This window comes from Neodiprion fabricii, chromosome 4 (assembly GCF_021155785.1).
Source record: "Neodiprion fabricii isolate iyNeoFabr1 chromosome 4, iyNeoFabr1.1, whole genome shotgun sequence".
Taxonomy (NCBI): Eukaryota; Metazoa; Arthropoda; class Insecta; order Hymenoptera; family Diprionidae; genus Neodiprion; species Neodiprion fabricii.
Window position 1 is genome coordinate 36290985 of NC_060242.1, and position 22839 is coordinate 36313823.

At 42.3% G+C, this 22839-nt stretch overlaps 2 protein-coding genes across 9 annotated transcripts; both read left to right on the forward strand.

Moving 5' to 3' along the window:
- The first annotated feature begins 1644 nt into the window (after positions 1-1644).
- LOC124180865 (sodium/potassium/calcium exchanger 4) lies at positions 1645-9401 on the forward strand. 3 transcript variants are annotated; one of them, XM_046566750.1, is made up of 8 exons: positions 1645-1778; positions 5776-5949; positions 6573-6760; positions 7034-7271; positions 7468-7602; positions 7877-8092; positions 8753-8854; positions 9035-9401. In XM_046566750.1, the coding sequence occupies exons 1-8, from the start codon at positions 1754-1756 to the stop codon at positions 9376-9378; spliced, it is 1422 nt and encodes a 473-aa protein (XP_046422706.1). In that variant the 5' UTR covers positions 1645-1753; the 3' UTR covers positions 9379-9401. The 3 variants fall into 3 exon arrangements, with proteins under 3 accessions (XP_046422706.1, XP_046422707.1, XP_046422708.1); XM_046566751.1 differs by having other exon boundaries at positions 1716-2238; XM_046566752.1 differs by lacking the exon at positions 1645-1778 and adding an exon at positions 5314-5463.
- Positions 9402-14454: 5053 nt separating this feature from the next.
- LOC124180866 (voltage-gated potassium channel subunit beta-2) lies at positions 14455-21208 on the forward strand. Of its 6 annotated transcripts, XM_046566755.1 has the most exons (10): positions 14455-15164; positions 15270-15385; positions 15765-15991; positions 18414-18627; positions 18913-19040; positions 19127-19333; positions 19428-19525; positions 20415-20471; positions 20626-20874; positions 20950-21208. In XM_046566755.1, exons 2-10 carry the CDS (start codon positions 15273-15275, stop codon positions 21049-21051), a joined length of 1395 nt encoding a protein of 464 aa, XP_046422711.1. In that variant the 5' UTR covers positions 14455-15164; positions 15270-15272; the 3' UTR covers positions 21052-21208. The 6 variants fall into 6 exon arrangements, with proteins under 6 accessions (XP_046422711.1, XP_046422710.1, XP_046422712.1 ...); XM_046566754.1 differs by having other exon boundaries at positions 14455-15385; XM_046566756.1 differs by having other exon boundaries at positions 14455-15385; positions 20665-20874.
- Positions 21209-22839: the final 1631 nt, after the last annotated feature.

The window sequence follows — 22839 nt, forward strand, 5'->3', positions numbered from 1 at the left end:
GCAGATAATGCAGATTTCTTTCGCAAGCTCGTCGTAGTTTTAACCAGTTTTACGCGACAAGGATTTTAATCTCACAGGAATCAGCTGACCCTCTGAATTAGACTGATCATATGAACTCGAGGACCACGGCTTTGATCCTGCAGCTGGTGATATGCAATGGAAACCGGTACAATTGGCTGGCGTGGTAATACATCGGTTAACGGAGTTTTTATCATCCGATCTGATTGATTTCCTGCGGCGGTCGATTATCGTCAAAATCACTCGACTCGGTCGTTGACCGTTAGACGTGTAATTACATTATACAATATTTCACACTAATAGCTTTGCAGTGATTGGAAATTATATCGGATAAGGCCCAACAACCATAAGCATGTATAGAGTATGAATACGAATCTAACTACTGTCTGATAAAAAAAAGATCTGATTTCGTGTATTGCAGTCATTCAAAATATGCAACTAACGTATACCGATCCTCCGAATATCATTTATTGTACAAGGAAAATTAAATGGATTACCGTGCGGGGGATTTGCGTCGTGGAAAAATAATCGAAAGAAGTATAAAGGAAAAAATTTAAAAGTACTGTAAACGTTATATATTTTTTCGACCGAAAGAAATATTCGATTGAAGAGAACGCAGTGATCGGTAATACAAATTTCTATCACCAAGTGAAACATTATTTATTCGAGTTAGAAAAATATTTCTTTCGCCATACCTGATAAAGTCAACAAAATTTCTTTTTTGTACGAACAGATGTGGGCCAAGTGTAGGTGGTGCTTTTCCGCCTACGTCGCGCAGATGCAAGAGTTGAAGCATTATGTATATATGTATTCTTATCAAAGAAGCTTGCAGGAAAGATACAAAAAAATAAGGATAGAGGAACACCGCCGGCGATTTGTAATTTTTTCAGGCGCGGAATTTGTTATAGAAGACGGACAAAGTTGTTTCCTTATTCCCTCAGGGTTATATGGTATTTTAATTTATATTATACCTGTACTTTCAAAACACACTAGCCTCATTTAGATCTAATTTTTCAATAAGTTAAAAAGTAACTTGAAGGTCAACATTTCACTTATTCATGATGGAGTTGCGATCCATTTCTGTCACCATTTTTGCACGAACGCTACAATATGAATAAATCTGTAGATAGAGGAAAGAGTCAAATAACCATCGAAAAAACAATTTAAATTCTTGATGCAAATCAATGAGTAGAGTATTTCATAGATACGCAAACACGCTGAAAATCCTGGATAATTGACTCACCGACTTGATCGTTACGTTCGAAAGTTTTTTGGTACTTATTGTCGTTTAGTTTTTAATTTTATACCATTCAAGTCATCGCCTAAGAATTTTTTGCTACTTTTTCCAGGCATGGAAATTCCGTACCCCGTTCACATCAAGTGTGGATCGATCCAAATTGACAACAACGAAATCACCGGCGGTGTAGCGGAATAAATAAGAGTGCCGAGAGTTTGACGGGGAGTCAAGTTTGGTTTTGTATCGTTTGATTCAGTTTGTGAAATTGGTGGATCCACTTGCAGGGGTGGCCGGTCGGGTATTTAGATACGTATCCTACACACGTATCTAGTAATGCGACAGAGCAGTTTCATGTTTTCTATGCCAGTGTAAAAGTTTGTATAGTATTGAATCGAGTCGACCAATGCGTTCGCTGGGAGGGGCAGACGATTCAACAAACGATGTCGGAGTTCGGAGTAATTGTTAATGTAGTATGTGTGTGACAACGGGATTGACAACATGGATACGTCTGACCTAGGAGGAGGTTGGTTCGAACTTTTTTAGAATATAAATTGTATATTGCGTAGAGAATAACCGAGAGCCGCGTTATATTGAAGAAGATGTTTAACCTGGGATCGTTCGGCAAAGTAGTGTGATTAGTTTATTTGAAAATTTCGCGTCGATCGAATCCGAGCCCGTGACGAAGAAGCTCGTTAGCAGAGAGGAGCGCACGAGCACCGAACTAAAACTGCGCCGCTGAATGTTTCTCGGTTTTGTTCTATCACGTGTGCTGGTACATCCTGGAAGCGATAAGCGTAAAAAACGCTCTGATCGATGAAGAAAGAGATCGTGGTCAAGAAAGTGTCCTTCCTCTGCCGCAATCGACTCGAATCCCGATTGCCCGATTTTCAAGCTACGATTTCGAACGCCATCGTAGGACCTACGAGGCAGGAGACGATTTTCTAGTTTCAACGAGAATTAATCTAGTCAAATGGGTAAAATTGGTAAGGGATAAACAAAATAAATCTATCTGTGCTGTGTGTGTTTCTTTAAAAATGTTTTTCGTCCTCTTCGTTTCGCCTTCAAATTTTCTAAATTTCCATTCAAAATCTATTCGACGACGTAACAGCAACACACATCTTCGCAAGAAGTTTGCATCGCTCTACAGATCTTTGATAAAATTTAATCCCTCTCTGCTTCGACAAGTCGATATTAAATATCACGTACTTCATATTCTTTAACAGTTTATACTTAACATGTATGCTAAATTTCCAAACTTTTCCACTGACGGAGTAGTGCTTGAAGTGTCATCGAGCCGTCACGAATAAAAACGCGCTTGAATTAATTAATGCATTTATACCAGTTCTCCAATTGCTGCAACTAACCTCCGTATCAACTCTATGTCTCTGTGCAAGTAAATCTGAATCCATGATTAATACCGTTTGAAGAATGTATTTTCAACCCTGGGACGAGATTCGCATCAGCGATTCTTTGTTCGTGATCTAGGGCCCGAATGACGCGATTAACGACGATGGTCTTGCAGATTTTGGCTTTGCAAGTTGTACAATGAACAAAATATGTCAATCGAATTGAAAAGTCGCAAGTGTTTCAAAAGATTCGCATTAACCATCGCCTGATACGTATTTCGGTTGCGTATTCTACCGCGTATTGTTCTCGGATACGTAAGTGCCGCGATTACAGCTGATGGCGCACATACGAAAGGAGTATGGCAAAAAAAAAGAAAAGAAGGATAAGAAATATAAAATAACGGTAGAATAATCAGTAAATTACGATCGTCGGTTTTTGGGCAATAAAACTAGAGAGCTCTAAGTAGATCTATTAAACGATTAATTGAGCGGGAATTAAGAATAGCTTAAGATTGTAATAATTAAGAAGTGAGTAGCTAGTTGAGAGAGCGGTGGCTGGTGTTATGTGTTACGTGTTATACTATACCTACACTTCATGCGGCGTACATTAGACATGAATGGCATCTACTATGCTCGGTTGAATGAGAGCAATTTAACTTCTTTAGGTTGCTTAATCGGTAGGAAGTCACATCAGTCATGTAGGTATAACCTACACAAGTCATCCGTACATCAGGGTATCCGTACGTAGCGGTATGTACCTACTTATGCCCCGCACACGCACACGAAAGCACGCACGCATTCGCGCGCACGCAGACGCGGAGAAGTCCCTGTAAGCTCCCCGTGCTGCAAGTCCGGCCACATCCAATGGCTCGGCAACCAGCTCGAATCGTCGGCGTAGTTATTATTTACTTATTGTTTATCCATTCGTACGGCCGGTCCAATTTCCACGGCCTCTCCGCCGGAGAAGTGGCGAGCCGCGAGGCTCGGCGTCGCTCATTGTCGGAAGAATCTGAAAATTCGAATACCGTGCATGAAATATTCCCGCCCACGCGACATTTCGCGTCGCTACGACACGCCAAAGACTCGTCTCTCAGAACAGGACATCATTCTCGCATTTCGAACCCTTTCGCGGTGTTCGGTGATCCTGGAAATGTCCTTGAATTTGTTAGGGATTTTTTACCAGAAACCGTACCTTTCAGCTTTCAGTATCGCCCGCTAGGTGGCGACGCGTTCCCGTAGGCGAGTTGATTTGTACAAAAAACGCGTTTACGCCTCAAACTTGAAAAGAAAAATTACTCCGAAGCCATTGTCGAGCGCAATTGATACTCGGTCGGAATAACTGCGCGTTGCTGTGAGCGGACCTGAGAACATTGCGACTTTAAACGAGCATTCTCGTGTTCCTACCGATTACGGAGCTGGTCACGCGGCACTTCGCACGGTTAAATCGTGTCGTGGACGGTTTAGCTTTAGACTTGAGCTGTACCTACCTTCGGTCTCAATCTAGTCTCCTTTAATCGCGCTTCAAGCAGTCGCTACCGAGAGAGTTACACTTTATGGCGGAGATGCCAAGGGGATAAATCCTTCTCAGGGCCTCTCAGAGCTTTGACGACAGACCGAAAACTCTCCTTAAGCCTCGAGCCTTGGCTACCCGACGGAGGTGAACGAGATTGGTTATTTTCTTCATCAGACGATAACAACCTGTTCACAGCCTAATGCTTAACGGGGCATTACGTAAAACGGTGATATTTTACGACTCTCCGCGGTGATGGGAGTGGTGCATCCGGAACATGGACCCGACTGGCCGTTAACAATATTATAATTACTTAGCGAACTACCGATCCTCGCCGACAGTTTCCGATGGAACGTTAACGCTCTATGGCTCGCTGAGTACTACGATAAAATTAAAATGGTACCAGCCGTACCCTATAATCGTGAATGTACTCTGCGATCCGGGTCGATTACACAGACGACCTGGTTTTTTTACAATTAACCTGCTTTCTCTTATCCATCCGCATGCGATAAAAATTCTCAAACTTTTTACCAATTCACCGTAAGAATTATGCCTTGCAGTTTCAACGTTACACTCAACTTATCCCATTATTTGCGAATTGTCGGAGGCACGATGTTTTGCGACAGAATTGTATTGGCAAGGTGTGGACCTTTACAAGTCATTTCAACTTCATAATCCTAGGGTTCGATACGTACCAATGGTATATTGACTTCAAACGAACCTGTGACATTCAAATGGCGTCACAGAGTGACGAATTATGACGAAAACATAGTTTACAACTACCAGCGTATTATACGTACAAAATTTCAATGCTACGATAAAGACGTTAGATTTCACACGCAGCTCTTCGGTCTGAGGAACCATGATCTAAATTGTCGTCAATTTCAGACATTTGATTATATTCTCACGCGACAGAGCTGAGGTGTAAATGCGATTCGCGCTATCTGAGCTCCACGCCACACTCTACATTACGTGTAATTGATACGATAAGTTAATGAGATAACCAATAATGATAACGGGATCAAACGGCTCGACCGTTCGTAAGCACGCGTTAGTGATTGTCGCAGGCTGTTCTGTTCACTTGTGATAATATCTTCTTCGTGTAATGGTCCACTGCGAAAATTTCTGTGCAGTTATTTGGAGCATGAAATACTTATCCGCAATTTCGCCTCAATTTCACTCAATTGTCGAATACACGTGTTTGTACAAGACGTGATGTGCACCACGCGATCACTTGAATTTGAAATATAGTGTGCCAAGGTCGCAATCTCGTGTTAATCCACGTTTCGTTTCGCCGGAAAATTCTTAATCCAAAAATGCCCGACGACAGAAAAATCTCGAACCCAATCCAGGTAACAAATACTATTCGACAATATTCCCCGGTAAACAATGTTATTCCGACTTAATGGCACTTGTCTCTCTACCGTTTAAACAAATTTCCCTGTCCTTTTTTCCTCTGTTCTACACAATCGAACCAACCGATCCTGACAAGCTTATAGCCAGGATTCTGATTTCAGAGACTTGTACATATTATGCTGAATTTGAATCGTATGCCAAGCTGTGACTCAAAATATATACGTACATGTACTATGGATGCGAATGATAATTTTTATACGATACAGCCTCAATGTCAAGGATTAAAATTGTGCTGGATTAATTTATAGGTATTAATTGCACACCACCCGCAATCGAAGACTTCCCATACGACCTCTTCAACGAGAAGCAACGCCAAGATGGGGCTGTGGTTGTTCACGTCATCGTCTCCCTGTACCTTTTCATCGCCTTAGCTGTAGTATGCGACAAGTTTTTCGTACCCGCAGTAGAAAAAATATGTCACGGTAAGCAAACGCTTATAAGTTTTTTCGGCTCGGATCTTCATTGAAAGATAAAGCCTTTGCCCGGTACTAAGATAACCCAATTTTAACTCAACAATAGTAAACGGAAGTGAGCGAAGACTGTCGGTAATTTCGTAAATTGAAATTATTTTTATACGTACATATCTCCTGTCTTTTAACGTTTTATTCACCTACTATGACACAAATTTTCAAAGCGAATCTGGTACAGTGCACATAACCGTGAGCTTATCATTTACGTGCATGAATCGCGGTGAATTTGGTACGTATAAAAAGTTGCGCCAAATTTATTCTAATCACTTCTGCAATGTTGCGTTTTATTCGATTTTTTACTAGTACCAAACAAGGTTGGTGTTTTCAAATTGCAAGTGCGAAATAAAAACGCGAGCTTCTATCAAGTACTTGCGGAAATCAGGACAGTAATTTTTTCTTCACCCAACTCTCAATTGAAATCACTCGACATCGTCGATGAAATTTTTTTCTCCCAATTGACCTCGAAGAATTAATTTTCGTGATAACAGTGAGCTGAAATTATGATTTGAAAAAAACTTTGTCAGAAGTTACGGTACCTGTTTGCGACCGATTGCATGTCGGAATTATTGTTCCAGCACTTTCAATGTCGAAAGACGTTGCCGGCGCGACGTTCATGGCAGCGGCGACATCTGCCCCGGAGCTTTTCGTGAACGCTATCGGAACCTTCATCACCGAGGGTGACATTGGCGTTGGAACCATTGTAGGGTCGGCCGTTTTCAATATCCTTGCGGTTCCAGCTTGTTGTGGGATCGGAGCTGGAATGGTGGGTATAACGTTCCTCCTATCGACCCCCTCACCCCAAACACCCCATCCTTCATCCCTTATCCGTCGATCCGCATTCCCCGTACACCCTCCCGACCCTTCCGAAACCATCGATCTAAGAGTTCCCCCTGTATTAATTTCATCGGGGTTTACAACAAGTTCGGCATGTCCTTCGACATTTCAGATTCACCGAGTCTTTTAAGCGTCGCTTATTGTTGAAAAATACGGGAATGTAGACGGAGACGTTGGACGTAATCGATGAGCGATTTTTCAGGTCGTTCCCTTGGACTGGTGGCCAGTGAGCAGAGACTGCCTGGCCTACGGTGTTACCGTGGCGATCTTGATCTGCATAATCCACGACGAGCGGGTCGAGTGGTACGAGGCTTTGACGCTGGTCCTCCTCTACATCGTCTACATCGCCGTAATGTACTGGGACAAATCGTTCCAACGTTGCGCCAGGTTTCGTACGAAGAATAGTCAGCTCTCGTCCGAGGACAGTCACATACCCACAGGTGAGATGATTGCACGACAGTTTCATCAGCGGTCAACTTTGCTAGCGCGAATAGCGCGCAGTCAAAGGTCCACGAGGCGTCTAGGACGTTGGGCACAAGGGACCAGGAATCAATTGGCGGATGAAACTTGCACTTTCGGATGTGAAGGAGGAAAGAGGTATATACGTTAACTTGGTGAAATTCAATTTGTCCCCAGGAGATGCCGGCGAACTTCACTTATCAAGACCGGATAAACTTCAATCGCCAGGAGACCGTGGAGAACAGATTGCGACGATCGAGGTCCCCCTTCAGAACGGAGGAACTAAAACACAGGAAGAGAACATTGAACCGGGTGAGTGACGTCAATCCCAACCGACGGCGAACATTGAGCTCAAATTTTTTCATTCTCAGAGACAATCGGGAGTCACGGACAATGGGTGAACCGAGATTCACGCACAGTTTCACGCTGCGTAGAATAGCGTTCACCAAAGACCATATATATATATATACATATATAGCCGAATTGACAAACGTAACGCGGCTAAACGATTCTGGTCGTTTGATCGCACCACGTTTTCATTCGGAATCCGGATTCACAGACCAGAACCGCGTTCGATTTTTTACAGAATACGAATACGAACTGCTAGTTTGGCCGGCACGTGGTGGATGGATAAGAAAGACTGCCTGGATCCTGACGTGGCCCATACATCTGGTCTTCATGTGCACCATACCAGACTGCGAGAAACCCAGGTTCAAAAACTGGTTCCCGATCACCTTCCTTATGTGCATCATATGGATAGGATCACTGAGCTACGTCGTGGCGTGGATGATCACGATAATTGGTGATTACGCTTGGAAATATATAGCATATATTAGGAATAACGTATTACGATGTCGCGTGGTGGCGTACTTGCCGTATTTAAGGTATTCCTTGCACGAACTTGAATATTTTACAATTTAATGATTTTTGTCCACGACAAAGAACGGATACGTGCCATTTAATTAGAAAAATTTCAAACCAAGTTACCGAACATTTATCCGAAAATTACGACTTTGAAAATCGTTAAATTTATACGGCACTTTACGGAGACGCGGTGCTGGTCACATTTCTATCTAATAATTTGTATACCGAATAATTCCAGATGCCTGATACAAACTGCCCTGTACGCGTGTAAAAGACGTTAAATAATCCGTAACGACGACAAAAACAGGAGCTCACCGAATCCTTAAGAGGATAATAATGATAAAACTTGCAAAAATCTAACAAGTATAAGAATTTTTGTAACCGCGACTTTTCGTGAGAAATTTTCGATTCTAGGTCGTCGTTAGTTGTAACAATATAATTAATTATAATTCATATTTATTACGAGTCGGTCTAATTCACGTTATTATCGAAACGGGGCCCTACTTACGCCCCGATAAAATACCGCCCTCCGCGCAAGGAATACCTTAACCGATCCCGCTTAATCCACCAACGATACAATTTGTTATCCCTTCATCAGGGGACACGCTGAAAATACCGGATTCAGTTATGGGCATTACCTTCCTGGCGGCAGGAACCAGCGTACCGGAAGCTGTATCCAGCGTGATCGTCGCTAAGCAAGGTAAGTAATCTCTTGTTCCAGCGGATGGAACAAGCCTGCGCGAATGTGTACGCGTTGTAGGTGAAACTAAATTCAGCACAGTGATCAAATTTCCCCTCGACAAGCATTCCGGGTGGTATAGGTAGACTTATAGGGCGAAAGAGGGTTCAGTTTTAACCAAAGTTTTGTTAAAACCCGCAGGACACGGCTCGATGGGAATCAGCAACTCAATAGGATCGAACACCTTCGACATTCTTCTATGCCTGGGTTTGCCATGGCTGATAAAGTCCTCCTTCTCGCCGACGCAGCCTGGCAAGCATTACATCAGCATAAACTCCGGCGGGCTTGAGTACAGCGCGATTTCCCTACTATCGACATTGATGCTCCTCTACATAGCGTTCGCCTCCAACAAATTTCAGCTCGACCGGAAGGTTGGTCGGGCCTGCCTCTGCATGTACGCGGTATTTCTGATCCTGGCGTCCCTTATCGAGCTCAACGTCTTCTTCAGGGTGAACCTCCCCACCTGCCAGAGGACGGTCAATTGATCGCCATTTTCTATCCTACACCCGTCGATCAACTTCATTTTCATAACATAGTTGTTATTATTATTATTATTATTATTATTATTATTATTATTATTATTAATATTAATATTATTAATATTAATATTATTGTTATTATACTATCTTCGTAAGTTTACGCAACCAAGCTTACGGGAGAGACACGTTTTAAGTGGAGGTGCTTATTATTGACTACATGAGATTTTTTGTGTGTACAGTTCTAATGTTACGTAAATGAGGTATGTTAAACGAACAAAAACAAAAACAAAAAAAAAAAAAAAACAAACAGGAGAAAAAAAACGACGAGGAGGTTTTTAAAAAAAAAAAAAGACAAAAAACTACACAACAACAAAATAGAAAACAGAACATTTTGTACGTTTGTCATGTAGCGTAATATCGAGTGTAGATCTATCGCATTATATTAAATTATAACACTTTATATATATTTAGTCATATATATGTATATGCATATACGTGTGTATATATGTATATGTATATATGAATTCTTTAGTTTAAAATTGAGATGAAAAAATTGCGTAAGAGAAAGAAAACGGAATTGATTCCTTATGCTTTTCTTCTATTCGGAAGAGTTGTTCGCGCGGTTAAAGTTGCGAGATTAAAATCACATCGTTTCACTTGCCCGACTCTCAAGCAATATTCATTCTTCACGTATGGTAAGGTGGTCGATTTCTCCTCCTCCTCCTCCTCCTCCTCCTCCTCCTCCTCCTTATCCCGAAGGACGAAAAGATACAGATAAGGCAGCGTAACTTTGCCAAGGAACAAGAAGCATGCTGTTTGGAGAAAGAGAGAGGGTAAGGGGCGAGATGGAAATCCAATAACGTAGATTCGTACGCCTCCCGGATTCGGAGTGTATGTGTAACTTATATTCCGAGTGAGCTGCAAAGTCAGACCATCAGAGTATGCAAAAGTTTCGCGTTATTTGCCAAAACGTACATACAAGCCTAACAAAAGTTCCGGATAAGCCTGCAGCTGTTCATTTTTATACTACTTTCTTGTAAGACTCAAACATTCCTTTATTTATCATTCAAGAATTTGGCAGCTTTTTGTCAACATTATTTAAACCATCTGCAAGAGATATTATACGCTAGTTGTGAAATTATGTAAAAGCTGTGGGTTGAATAATTGACGAGCGTGACTCGACGTTTCGAATTTTTATCAAACGTCAGGAATTCAGTGCAAATTCGATACGGGCTCTTCGGAGTAAAAATTTCTGTAAAGTACGTATTACGTTTTTTTTTTGCATGTAAAGAACGATAATTAGTTGGCACGAATAAATGAGTCAGTATACGTAATTGGCTTGGAAAATTTCTCGACGCGATTACTCTGTGAAAGAATTTTTAGCTTTTCTTTCTATTGCGTTTTGTATAATTTTGAAAAATCGAATCATGCGACGTTTCACACTTGCACAGCCGTGTTAAGGAAGATTCTCTTTCAAAGGCGGAATCTGTTTCACGTCCACCTGGATCTGGGACGGTAAATACTTTGTTTTATTTAGTTAAAGGGAGCGTGGCTCTTACGTTTCTGCGCGGAAAACAAGAAAACTAGAATAGCTGAGTCGCCCCTTGGAATTCCTTCGTTCATTCAATTTCTCTGGCGTCAGTTTGTCTGGAAGCTACTTCCTCTGGCGCAGAACGAGCCATTACGAAGAGAGAGAGAGAGAGAGAGAGAGAAATTTGGATAAAGCGGAAGTGTGAAACAGGGAAAGTAGGAAAAATAAATGGTGGACGATGGATAATTATGAAGGTCGAAATTACAATGCCAAATACGTATATACGCGTTTGATTACGACTTCCAGACTTATCATATTCAGAATTAACATTAGAGAACTATGATGTTCCAAAGTTCCATGATTTTGAGACTGAGGTTAATTAAAATAATTAATAAACTATATCAAATGAAAAACATACCTGCAATATGGTAAATTGTTACAAAATAAGCATAATGAATTGAAAGAAAATTTGTAACTCATTGTACATTAACGTTTCTACATTTGGATTCCAGCTAAGAGAATATGAGGTGTATAATATAAAATACGGTGACTAGGATTTTAATAACGCGACTCTTTGCCAAACGGAGCAACTCGGCGTTGATTCTGTAAACCGGATCGATATACTAAACGCTTCTTTTCACCAAGAGACCCTACACTCTACACCGCTTAAATACACAGGAATTAAAGCGTAAATTTGTTCGGTGGGTAATTGAAAAAATTCTGTGTAAAGTCGAATGTTGAAAAAGTGCAGAAATTAAAGAAACATACGTCAACCGTACCGGAGTCGAGACCCGGGCGTATTTTCGCGAATTCTCGAGAGAACGCGAGCATAAAAAGCTCGGTGTTAAATCTTTTCCTCCTGGAAACGTCGGAGAGAAATCCAGCCGTAGATACTGGCGTAATCCGAAGCCGGTAAAAATTTCGTCATCTCTTTAAAAACGACGAATCCCGCGTCGATAAACGAAATGATCAATTTTTAATCTCATCGTATCCTCAGGCTCTCTCGCTCTCACATTTTCCTCAACATCTTTGTCGCGAACTTCGCCGTTCCGCTTCTTCCGCCGTTTCTCTCCCCCCGCCCTTTATTTCCGTTCAATTGATCATCTCCCGACGACTTGTTAACCTGCAGATTACGCAGGTGAGTATAATCTATAGGCGCGTGGAAGGCCCGTCGCGGATTTAAAGTGGCGCTTTAAATCAAACCGGAAATCGAACAATGAAAACGAGTTTCCGTCAATCGGTCGGAAAGTCGTCAGGGAAATAATTTCGCTTGTAATTTCATTTCTCTGCATGTCGGGTGTTTTTTGTTAAGCTCGACGTTCGTCGCCTGCAACGGATAGGCAACCGAAGCCACGCTTTGTAACCACTGCATATTCAAATTGGCATATTCAATAATATTCATGCAGTTGGGGCGTTGAATGTCGAGTTTTTGAGAAAAAGCCCCGGTAGGTAGGTATTGCAGTTCCGCAGTCTCGTCGATCCTCGTTCCACCGTCCAACGTCACGGCCATATTGCCCCACATTTTCTCTCGGGCACGTAGCCCGGCACCCCTCAAGCTGCGTGCATGGCAATGAAATTTTAAGCTCGTCAGGTCGGACATGAAAATTCAGGAATGCGTCAGACCGGCAACATCGTGAAACGAATTAGTTCGCCTTGAGTGTCTGCAAAAGTGTTTTGCAGCTGGGTTGCGGATCCTGACTCTCGGTCACCTTCCGAACCTTTGACCGGCGAACAATTGTTCGAAAATTGGGGTCATTGAGGAAGGCATCGCTTTTTGGAGCTATGTTAAAATCAGCCATAGCCGCTCTGAATTTCGGGGGCAGAAATAGTCGGAACACGCGATAAATGGAAATTCAAACAGCTGGCACGTAAGAGCTGTAAGAAATAGAGAAAGAAGGAAAAATATAAGCTGCGCGGAGACTCGAGACAAGCCTATTTCTGATTGACCTGGAATTTGGCCAACCCAACAGTGCGGGCGGCAAGAAAAACCCGGAACACTCTTGACTCGACGACTAATGGTTGGACAGCTGATGACGGTCTAGCAACAATACAAGATGCCCGCTGAGTTGTTAACCTACCTTCAACGGATCATTTTGGCAAAGATTATACGTGTAGGTACGTGATTCACAGCCTGGTTCTACCTTCGAGGCATGTTTCATCCAGAAAGTGTAACATTTTTTTTTACAACATTGTATCGCGACAGCTGCTATACACGTTGATACATCTACATTTCAGCGGATCGTCGCTAGATGGCGCTGAGGGCCGAGTTCTCTCGTGAGCAAAGAAATTACGAAGACGGGTGAGGTTAAACGGTACAATCGATCGGTAATTCGTGCAAATCTGATTGAACGTAGGTGAAAAAAGGAAACACGGTGACGACCGGTTTCGCGTTGTTCCCTTTATTTTTATTTTATTTTTTTTTGATTACTCATTCTTTTCCTTGTTTTTTCTCCATCGCCTGAACATTCTCATCGACCTAGGTAAAATTTCGGGAACAAAGGCGCAAGGCGAAAATTGGGAATAGGCCCCGATGCTCGATTGCACGGAAGCTGACAGCGAATTCAGGTCCGCATTGCGGTGCTGCCGTACGATCGTCGGCTCGCCCAACCACCTTTCGCCTGCCTTCCACCTTCCACCTTCTCACCTACAACCATCGGACCGACACGACGGTTTCCGTGTGGCCGCGAGGTTGGAACGGTGTGTGTTCCACGGGCAAAATACAGGCGCAAGAGGCCGCGGAGAGGCCGGGAATGCGAGTGTATGCCGTGCATGGACGGTCGGTTGCACGTACGCGTATTGTACGTATCTGTGTATTACGGATACACGTAGACGCCTCGAGTCGATCCATGCGCCGTAGACTGGCGGTCGTCATGCGCTGGGTCACGTGATCCCTCCCGCCTTTCCTTGCACCCCCGCCCCTGCCGGGTAGACGCAACCCTTAGCGGGGAGGATTGCCGGCGCAGTGTTGCCTACCGCGCAAGGGACACAACACTAGCCGTTAACAAATATTTTTACTAAACTTTTCCTTTCAAATTTGTGTGTGTTTCTTTCTAAACCCATTATCGCAATTGCTGCACCTTGTATTAAAGATAAAGGAAACGAAACGAAACAAAAATAAAAAAGAAAAAAAGAAAAAAGAAAAGAAGACGAAGAAGAAGAAATAAACGATAATATAATATCTTTAAAATAATTTATTCGACTACGTTGTTATAACTCTATCCCTCGTATCTGTACATATGCATATGTATATACATATATGTATACGTATGTATATGTGTATGCGTATGTATATACGTGCATGCGATGTATAATGTAATAAACTTAATACTATACGAATCGTCGAATTGTTAAACGATGTATAAAAATTGAAAGAAACAATAAAAAAAAAAGAAGAAAAGGGAAGAAGGAGAAGAGGGAAAAAAGCAAGAAGGCAAAAGGAATAAATAACACATGACACACGTGTCGTGTGTACGTATGCACGTATAAGTTTCATGCATATGCACGCATACCTTTATTGCGTAGGTGGTGCAGTACCGACGCTGTTCGTAGGTGTACCTATACCCTTAAAAACCCGCGGGGCGTATTAATAGTGAGACTCGAATGAAATCGTGTCACATATCTAGGCTCATATCGACCATTCGTTCCAAATAATTTAATTCGTATAAACCGTTAAGGTTCGTATAAATACAGAATATATATATATATATATATATGTAATATGATAATATTATAGTTGCTAAGGAGATTTCTCTTATATGCGGTGCCTAAAATGATTCAATAAACTAGTGCCTAAATCGTACGTGCAATACATTAATTAATTCGTTCGCTTAAATCATTCTCGATATAACTATATATACATATACGACAAGTATATTATACATATAGGCGCATACATTATTTTAGTGCTGACATAGTACCTAAGCCTTGACGATTCTCGTTATAAAGATTCAAATTTTAAAATAGAATTTAAAATAATAATAAAAATAATAATAATAATAATAATAAACGTAATCAATGCTTGTAACTATTCGCTTCAAAGATTCCAATGAATTATTCATTAATATTGATAAGTGCGGAGTGCAGCCGATCAGACGGTAAAATTGATTCATAATACAATTAATAATTTAAAAAAAACTATTTGAAGAAAAAAAAAAAAAAAAAAAAATCAACAACACCGTCGTACGCAGTAAAATAAAAATCATCCGAACATGAGACGATAAATTAAAGAAAGCTGCGTGTCCACCGCTTACATCGATATATCGTAACTATATAATATATGAGATTCGAAATTTGCTGAAAAGCAATTCAACGTCTTTGTGAGAGTTCTGCTAGAATTGGAAAATCATTAAATATAACAATGTCACAGCTGATGCTGTGCAGCCTTGGAAACAGTTCGAATGCCGGGAATGACACGAATAATAACGCTAACACAAACAGCAGCATGGAAGACGACGACTCGTATCCGCTTCCAACCATATACAGGTAAGGATATACCGCCAACGATATGTAATAATAACAACCGCAGGGTCCAAGTTCCTAATCCCGTAGTCAGAAATCGCAACCGCTACGTTAGAAAAAAGAAAAAAAAAAACGAAAATCTTTCTCATTCCCTCGCTCCTTCGTGTAGAACAACGAATAGTGCACACGTACAAAGAGACCAAAAGAAGAAAAAAAAAAACGATACTATCCACGCGACTCCACGAATGCCGAATGTTCGATTTCCGTTTCCGCGTGGGAAAATCTCGGCTATAAAATGGATAATGGATACATAAGTGCAGAGGCCGAAAGGTCGCGTGGCCTGTATAAGTTAGGCAGTGTTCGATGCGGAAGAAATTCTACCCCATTTATGATGTTGTGTCAGATGCCGAGCCCCGATAGCGAGCCTGGACTGCATGGAAGAGTTCAACAGCGGGGGCGGCGGGGGCGGCGTCGAGGGGCTTGGGAACTGCGGTCCGACCGCTGGAACCAAGGAGCAACTTCTTACGAACTGCATCGCGGCCCAGGCGCACCGACTCCAGCATCCATCGCCTGGGATCCGGTACCGGAACCTGGGAAAGAGCGGTCTTCGAGTCTCGAACGTCGGTCTGGGTGAGCGTCGATGCGGGGGCGAGGAGAGGGATTTTAATTTTTCCAATTCAGGTCACCGGTCGAGAAGCGACGTATGGGTGTATTGTTATATGTAAGGCGCAGTGCGTGATAAAACTGTACCGGCTTTTACACAAAGGCGACCGTAAACCGTCTCTTAGGAGCTGGATCACCGCGTTGCAGTGTAATCGTGTAACACGTAACATATCAACATTCAACATCCTCCGACTATCCGTCATCAGCCATCAACTCGGCAATTAAAATCTTTGCTCATCGCCGGCTCTATCATACGTCTGTTTATTCCTCTAGGTGGGTAGGTGGGTGGGTATCTGAGCGCGGATGCAACCTTGTTTGTATTTATTACTCGGCCCAACGGCCCGGCACGCAGCTCATCTCTGCACCAGCAGCCTCTCTCGTAATCGACACACCCACGAGATGTACATGACACTCGTATACGTATATTATACGTGTATACGGTGTATACTGTTCAGAGCGGAAACATATTTACACTAGCGAGTCGTCTAGCGTTTGTTCGAGTGTTAACTGACGGAGTTTAAACCGCGACTCGAATCTGGATACCTTCGTGCTGTGCTCGGTGCTCTGTGTGCACTTGTGTAGATACACGCCTGCGACACTTATCCGGAATATATAGCCAGCACGAGTCGCGAACATCCGGCCGAAGTTCAGACTTCGTTTTACTGTACCTGTCGAATAAGACTCATTTTACAAAGCCTAGGGCTTGAGGATGTACAGGCGTGTAGATTGAAATCGTCCTAGATCAATGCGAATTACATATATTACGAGGTCTGAGCCGATGTAGCGGAGTTATTTCACCTTTAACTTTTCGTTATTTTACATTCATTCTTATGGGAAAGCGTCAGGCTCACGCTTGTAACAGCGGTAATACAAGTGTTTGAAAATAAAAGTGAAAAGAATTTGCATGGTTTTCATTGAGCTAGCATGATTTTGAACTACACGCCTATACAGCTCTGATCACGTCCGACCATTTTACAGCTGCAGTACAGATTTTTTAATTTATATCTTTGTCGATATTTAGTAGCTATAGGTCTGACAGGCGATATGTTATACAGCAGTGGTAACGCGTTCTCCGACTCGTGGATTCGGGGTTTTCTTTTACGACCCAATTCCACAGAAAAGTTACGGGGAAACTGACGAACATCAACGTTTCGACACTGATTTTAAAAGCGGATCTTACAACTGCGCACGTAACCTAGTGATTTTCATAACCCGAATTCCCGGCTTCCAGGCTTTCGTTCAAGGCGAAATCACAACCGAACTATTCTTGCCGTAGTTTCGTTCGGCGTGAAATAGAGTTTGATAACTGACGAGTGCCGAGAACGATCGTAAAGCCGATATTAAATTGCAGGCGTATAATCGATGGCGACGCCATGTTGATCGTTACATCAGCGTTTTCTGATCTCCTTTTTTTTCTCACATCTTCAGCCAAGTTTGCAGCTGTCCCAGCTTATTTTAAGCCAAACATTGGGAACTAGATAATCACTTGATTGCACTACGGTTACGAAAAATAACTTCGAACCTCACATATCCAAGATTGAATAGAATGACTTCGGCAGAATTGAAAAAATACGACCCGACATGCGGCGTGACGAAAGGTAGCGAAACCGGCTCAACGAACGTCACAATATTCAGTACTATAGGGCTTCGTATTTTCTTGCATGCGAGAATTAGAATTCCTTCCGTAAGCTGCTTATCTAGAGCGGCTTAGATTGAAATTGAGGTGGCTGAAGACGCCGGCAAGTAACCACCGTATATACCATCCGGAGCCGGTGTATGTACGTGTTGTAAATGATGCAGGAGGTTGATAAGGAAACCATTGCACAAAATCGACGGCTGTATCTGAGACTGCTCTGCTCCACTCAAGCAGCTTTACGAATCCCAGACTAAAACGCCCCGGTTTCTCTGCAATTAAGCCAGATTTTCGAGCCTTTACATCCGGATCCGACTTAACTTGAAGTAAATTATTACAATATGTCTGACAGTGAATTACGTTTCACCATAGTTGACGTTCGTTTTTCACCGGTTCGTCAAAACCTTGACGGTATATTTTCGGACCAGCCGCGTGTCCGTACTCGCGAAATGTCAAACGCAGAGATCAATGGACCTTGTAAATCTCTTGGACAAGATTTAGGTTCTTCTTCCATAACGACCATCCTCCTAGCGTAACTTATAGGAAGAGCCACTGAAACAGAATTGACCCATAATTTACCCGACAGCTTATCTGGCCGGTCCGAAAGCCAGAAATTGCTACTTTCGTCCGGTTCTTCGCTCCGACCAGCTTGCCTGCTGTGAATTCCATCCGAGTCGGTCTCTTTTTGGGGAATATTCCTCTAACGAAAAATATCCATACAGAGCACATCGCATTGAGTGGGTGATTGATCGACAGGTACCTGGACTACTTTTGGGGTTGGCAGGGGCGGGAACGAGGAAACCGCCGAAGCTGTGATCGCCCTGGCCTACGACAGTGGGATCAATGTGTTCGATCTGAGCGAGGCGCACAGCGGGCATCGAGCCGAGACCCAACTGGGCAGAATATTATCCCGCAGAGCCTGGAACAGAACGACCTACGTTGTTACGACAAAGATATACTGGAACACCAAGTGCGTTTTCCCGATCATTGATACACACCTGCATAAATTTACTCGATATGGAAAGAATTTCCGGTATGGGGGAAGTCGATGGTGGAATACGCCATCCTTATTGGGTGGTGTACTGCAGGTTGAGAAACAATGCTTCAGGTAAAGCCCAAACTTCAAATAAACTTTGGAGGGTACTACTAACGTCCAAAACGCCTTCCCCCAAAACCTGAAAAACCAGAAGTATAGTCAACGCACAAACGCTAACGTTTCTGGTATTGGTTCCATTGCTGTAATCGTTCTTGGCAGGACTGAAGGACGAGGTCTCTCCCGTAAACACATTATCGAATCGGTTCAGGGCTCACTTTTACGGCTTCAGCTTTCGTACATCGACATCGTAATGATCCACAAGGTTGATCCGATGTGCCCGATGGAAGGTACGATTTAAACTGTGGTGGAAGTTTCAACGCAGGTACCTGCCACCCGATTTTTCACTACATTGGTAAATCTCTGCTGCTTTCAGAAATCGTTCGGGCGATGAATTACGTGATAAGCAAGGGCTGGGTCATGTACTGGGGCACTTCTCGATGGTCTCCCGTTGAAATAATGGAAGCCTACACGAACTGTAGACAGTTCAATTGCGTCACACCGATCGTCGAGCAGGCGGAGTACCACCTTTTCTACAGAGAAAAGCCAGAACTCTACATGCCGGAGCTTTACAACAAAATTGGTACGAACGATATAGCAAGCCAATGGAAACTCTCCTGGCTCATCAATTCAAATCGCCAGTACGTCGAGTGTTGCATATGTTTAACGTTTTTCAGGAGTCGGACTCATGGCCTGGTCGACAGTCACTATTGGAATGGTGTCCACCAAAAGCGAAGACTGCGGAATGTCCTTCCTCTCCAGATCTTCCTACAAAGTAAACCCCAGATTGCCGATTAATGAAACTAATCAAAGCATTGCGTTTCACAAATAATACTATTTTTTTTTTTTTTGCTGCAGTTGCGGTTTCAAAGAGTATTTTTTTACGTTTATCAACATTCCACGTCACTCGGACATCGCTTTTTCTGCACTATGTCTCGTCATAGAGACTGTGATATTCTCTACATGTTGAAATTAGGTCATTGAGTCTTTTATATTTAAACCGAAACATGTGAAACTGCAGACAAACTCGTCTTCAACTGTATTACTGGTGGATTCAATTTGAATCGCACGAGTTCAGACATCAGAGCAACGATTATGTCAGAGACCACGCAAAACGTTACTAGACACTTTATAATGCCACCTATAGATCAGTCGTATCATCATCATAAATGTATCAAGAATAAATTTGCACTGAAATGTTCTTGTCATGCCAGCACGATTAGCAACGCTTAGATTACAAAGATCAATTCAACTCATGCGGAGTTTGCAATATGAAAATACTTACCTATCCAAGCTCGCAGGTCTAGTAACGTTTACCGCCACGTGTTGTACTTAAAACCCATTCACTTATCTGCAGATCCTCGTTTCCCGTACTAACTTATAATCCTGGCTTCGTTCAATATCGATTACACGACACGAAGATTGAACGTGTGTTATTCTTGAGATGATTCTTCTCTCATTTTTTCCACAATCAACCCGACGGTTCTCATTTAGTGCGGTTGCAAAACCTGCGCAAAAGAACTTCCAAATTGAACCTGCAATTTCATACCGCTATTAATATCCTTGTTTTCAATTTTCCGTCTCACTTTAAAGATGTTCTATAATAACGAGATAATTTACACCAAATCTGAGTCCCACGATAATTTTACGGATTGTCGTTTCAGAACAAATACTCCTCGTTCAGTTGGACGGAAGATGAAACCCAGTCTTTGTACAAGGAGGTGGGTATAATAAATGTGTAGCTGTGAACTTGAAAGGAGGTTAGAAAAAATGAAGCATGAATGTCGAGCTTGTAGCGCACGTGCAGTAACCGATGTAGCAGCCTGCTTTACACCGTCTTTCTGTTTCCGCTCGAATGCTCTCCCAATGATGCAGTCCGATAAGTCAATGTCTAAACGCAACGAGTTTCCGCAGCAGGAATACGGCTGGAAGGATAAGTTGGCGGACGAAGAGACCCGAAAGTACTCGGACAAGTTCAGGGAGGTTTCGGCATTGGCCGAGAGGATGGGCTGTTCCTTCGGGCAGCTGGCGATCGCTTGGTCATTGAAAAATGAGAGTGTCCAGTGCCTTCTGCTCGGTGCAGCGAACACAGATCAGCTGTACGATAGTCTCCAAAGTTTACAGGTGAGATTATCACCAAGGAGACGATTATTCGGCGACGATTAGGCACTATCTATGAAACGATTAATTTTCTTCCAGCTAATCCCGAAGCTCAACGCGAGTATGATGAGCGAAATCGAACGGATACTCGATAACAAGCCGTCCAGGCCGCCAATGGTGTCCACCTTGGCACTCAGATGACAATCGATTTGCCCCCACGGAAGCAGTGGGGGATCCATCGAGGAAGGTGGCAGCCCGAAAAGCGAGGGTGGCAACAGCCAGGACCAGGAACAGACCAAGGAGACGACCAACAAACTTTCCTTCTGCGAGATCCAGTGACAGTCGGATCCATCCCCGACTCAAGCTTCCGATTCTGCAGCCCAGATACGACTTCCCGAACTGGCGTCTAACTGCAGTCAATGCATATGCCAGTAAAGATCCAATTTCTTTGGTTCGAATGCGTTTCGACGAGATCGAATTCGCGGGCATGTGTACGGGCACGGGGGTGTAAATGATACTGCACCGAATCAAATTCGCTAATTATTAATTACCATTGTAGAATCGGACGCGAAATTCCATTGCCGAAAATTTTGGTTATACCTAGACTTGTATGCCTGTATGCAATAAGGCTGCGAGTACTTACATCGATAGATACCGGGACAATCTCTTGAAACTTGAAAGTCAATCACGCATGCGCCAAATAATTAAATCTCATTGGTCAGCGAAATCTTGCCGCAGCAAAATTCTTGTCTGCGATACAGGCCGGCCAACCTACGCAAAATGTCTACGTTTGAATTTTCAAAGAGCATAAGCATTAAATTCCGACCGTTTTTTGAAGAATCAACTTTCCGACCCAATAACGAATGCTTCCCAAAGCTTTTCGAGTCGCTACCTCAATTATTTGAGATTCTAACCTCGAAAATTCGTATCACTCACATCGCCGCCAGAGAGAGTTTGACGGCTGAACCTCGTGATGGCCAGCCTGCACGAACAGCCGATAAAACTCGCGCATGCGCGGTTCATTTTCAAGTTTAAACAGATTGTCCCGGTATGTCGGATGCATAAATCGGCACAAATTTTACAATCCAACATTCGGGGATGGTTATGACGAAATATGACAATTCAATTGTCGTATAATTAGATCTGGTTGTGCATTGTATTTAAATACGATACCAGAATTATACGTATGTATAACGTACTGTGAAATATACAACATAATACGGACTTTTTCGATAGAAGCGATTCTCTTTGAATAAGTATAACGTTCACGCGCTAACGTATATAATTTTAAGATCACAAATAATAGTTATAATGATTGTCAACAATGATTGTAGCTTTTAAGTTTGCAATATTGCCTATTATTTGAATGAAACGAAGAGGGAAGAGGAAACAAAAATACTTGTACAGTACGATCCATCCAATTTAAGCGACCTAATATATAAGTCGACAAAATGTGTGGGTGAATTTTTTGTATAAGTTCACCTCAATCTTAATATTACGATATCGACAACATTATATACGTATAAACGCTCAAATAAAAAACATAGAGTCTATTTATATGCTCAAAGTGAAAAAAGAACGCATGCAGATTTAAATCAGAAAAAAAACTAAAAACTCTGGTAAAAAATAATTGGAAATAAAAAAAAAAAATGAAAATGAAAATTTATCTAATCTTTGAGAAGATTATTGTATAGATCATCTCCAGATAGGGCTCTACATCAGAGACTGCAGGGTCGGATCTAAAAATAAAAAATTGTTCTTGTCAGTACAGCTGTTGGAAAATGGCTGCGTACAGCAGGTAATACTAATTAAGGCACAGAAATTACAATCGCTAATTACCTCATTTGATACGCATCCATTTTCCATTTGCTGATTAATACATAAGATACATCGTCAGATGGAGATCAGAAAGGATCTTTTCGGGAGATCCAGTGATAGCATTCCGCAGGTTATAGATACATGTAAATATAAAGGTAATTGATGAATTTT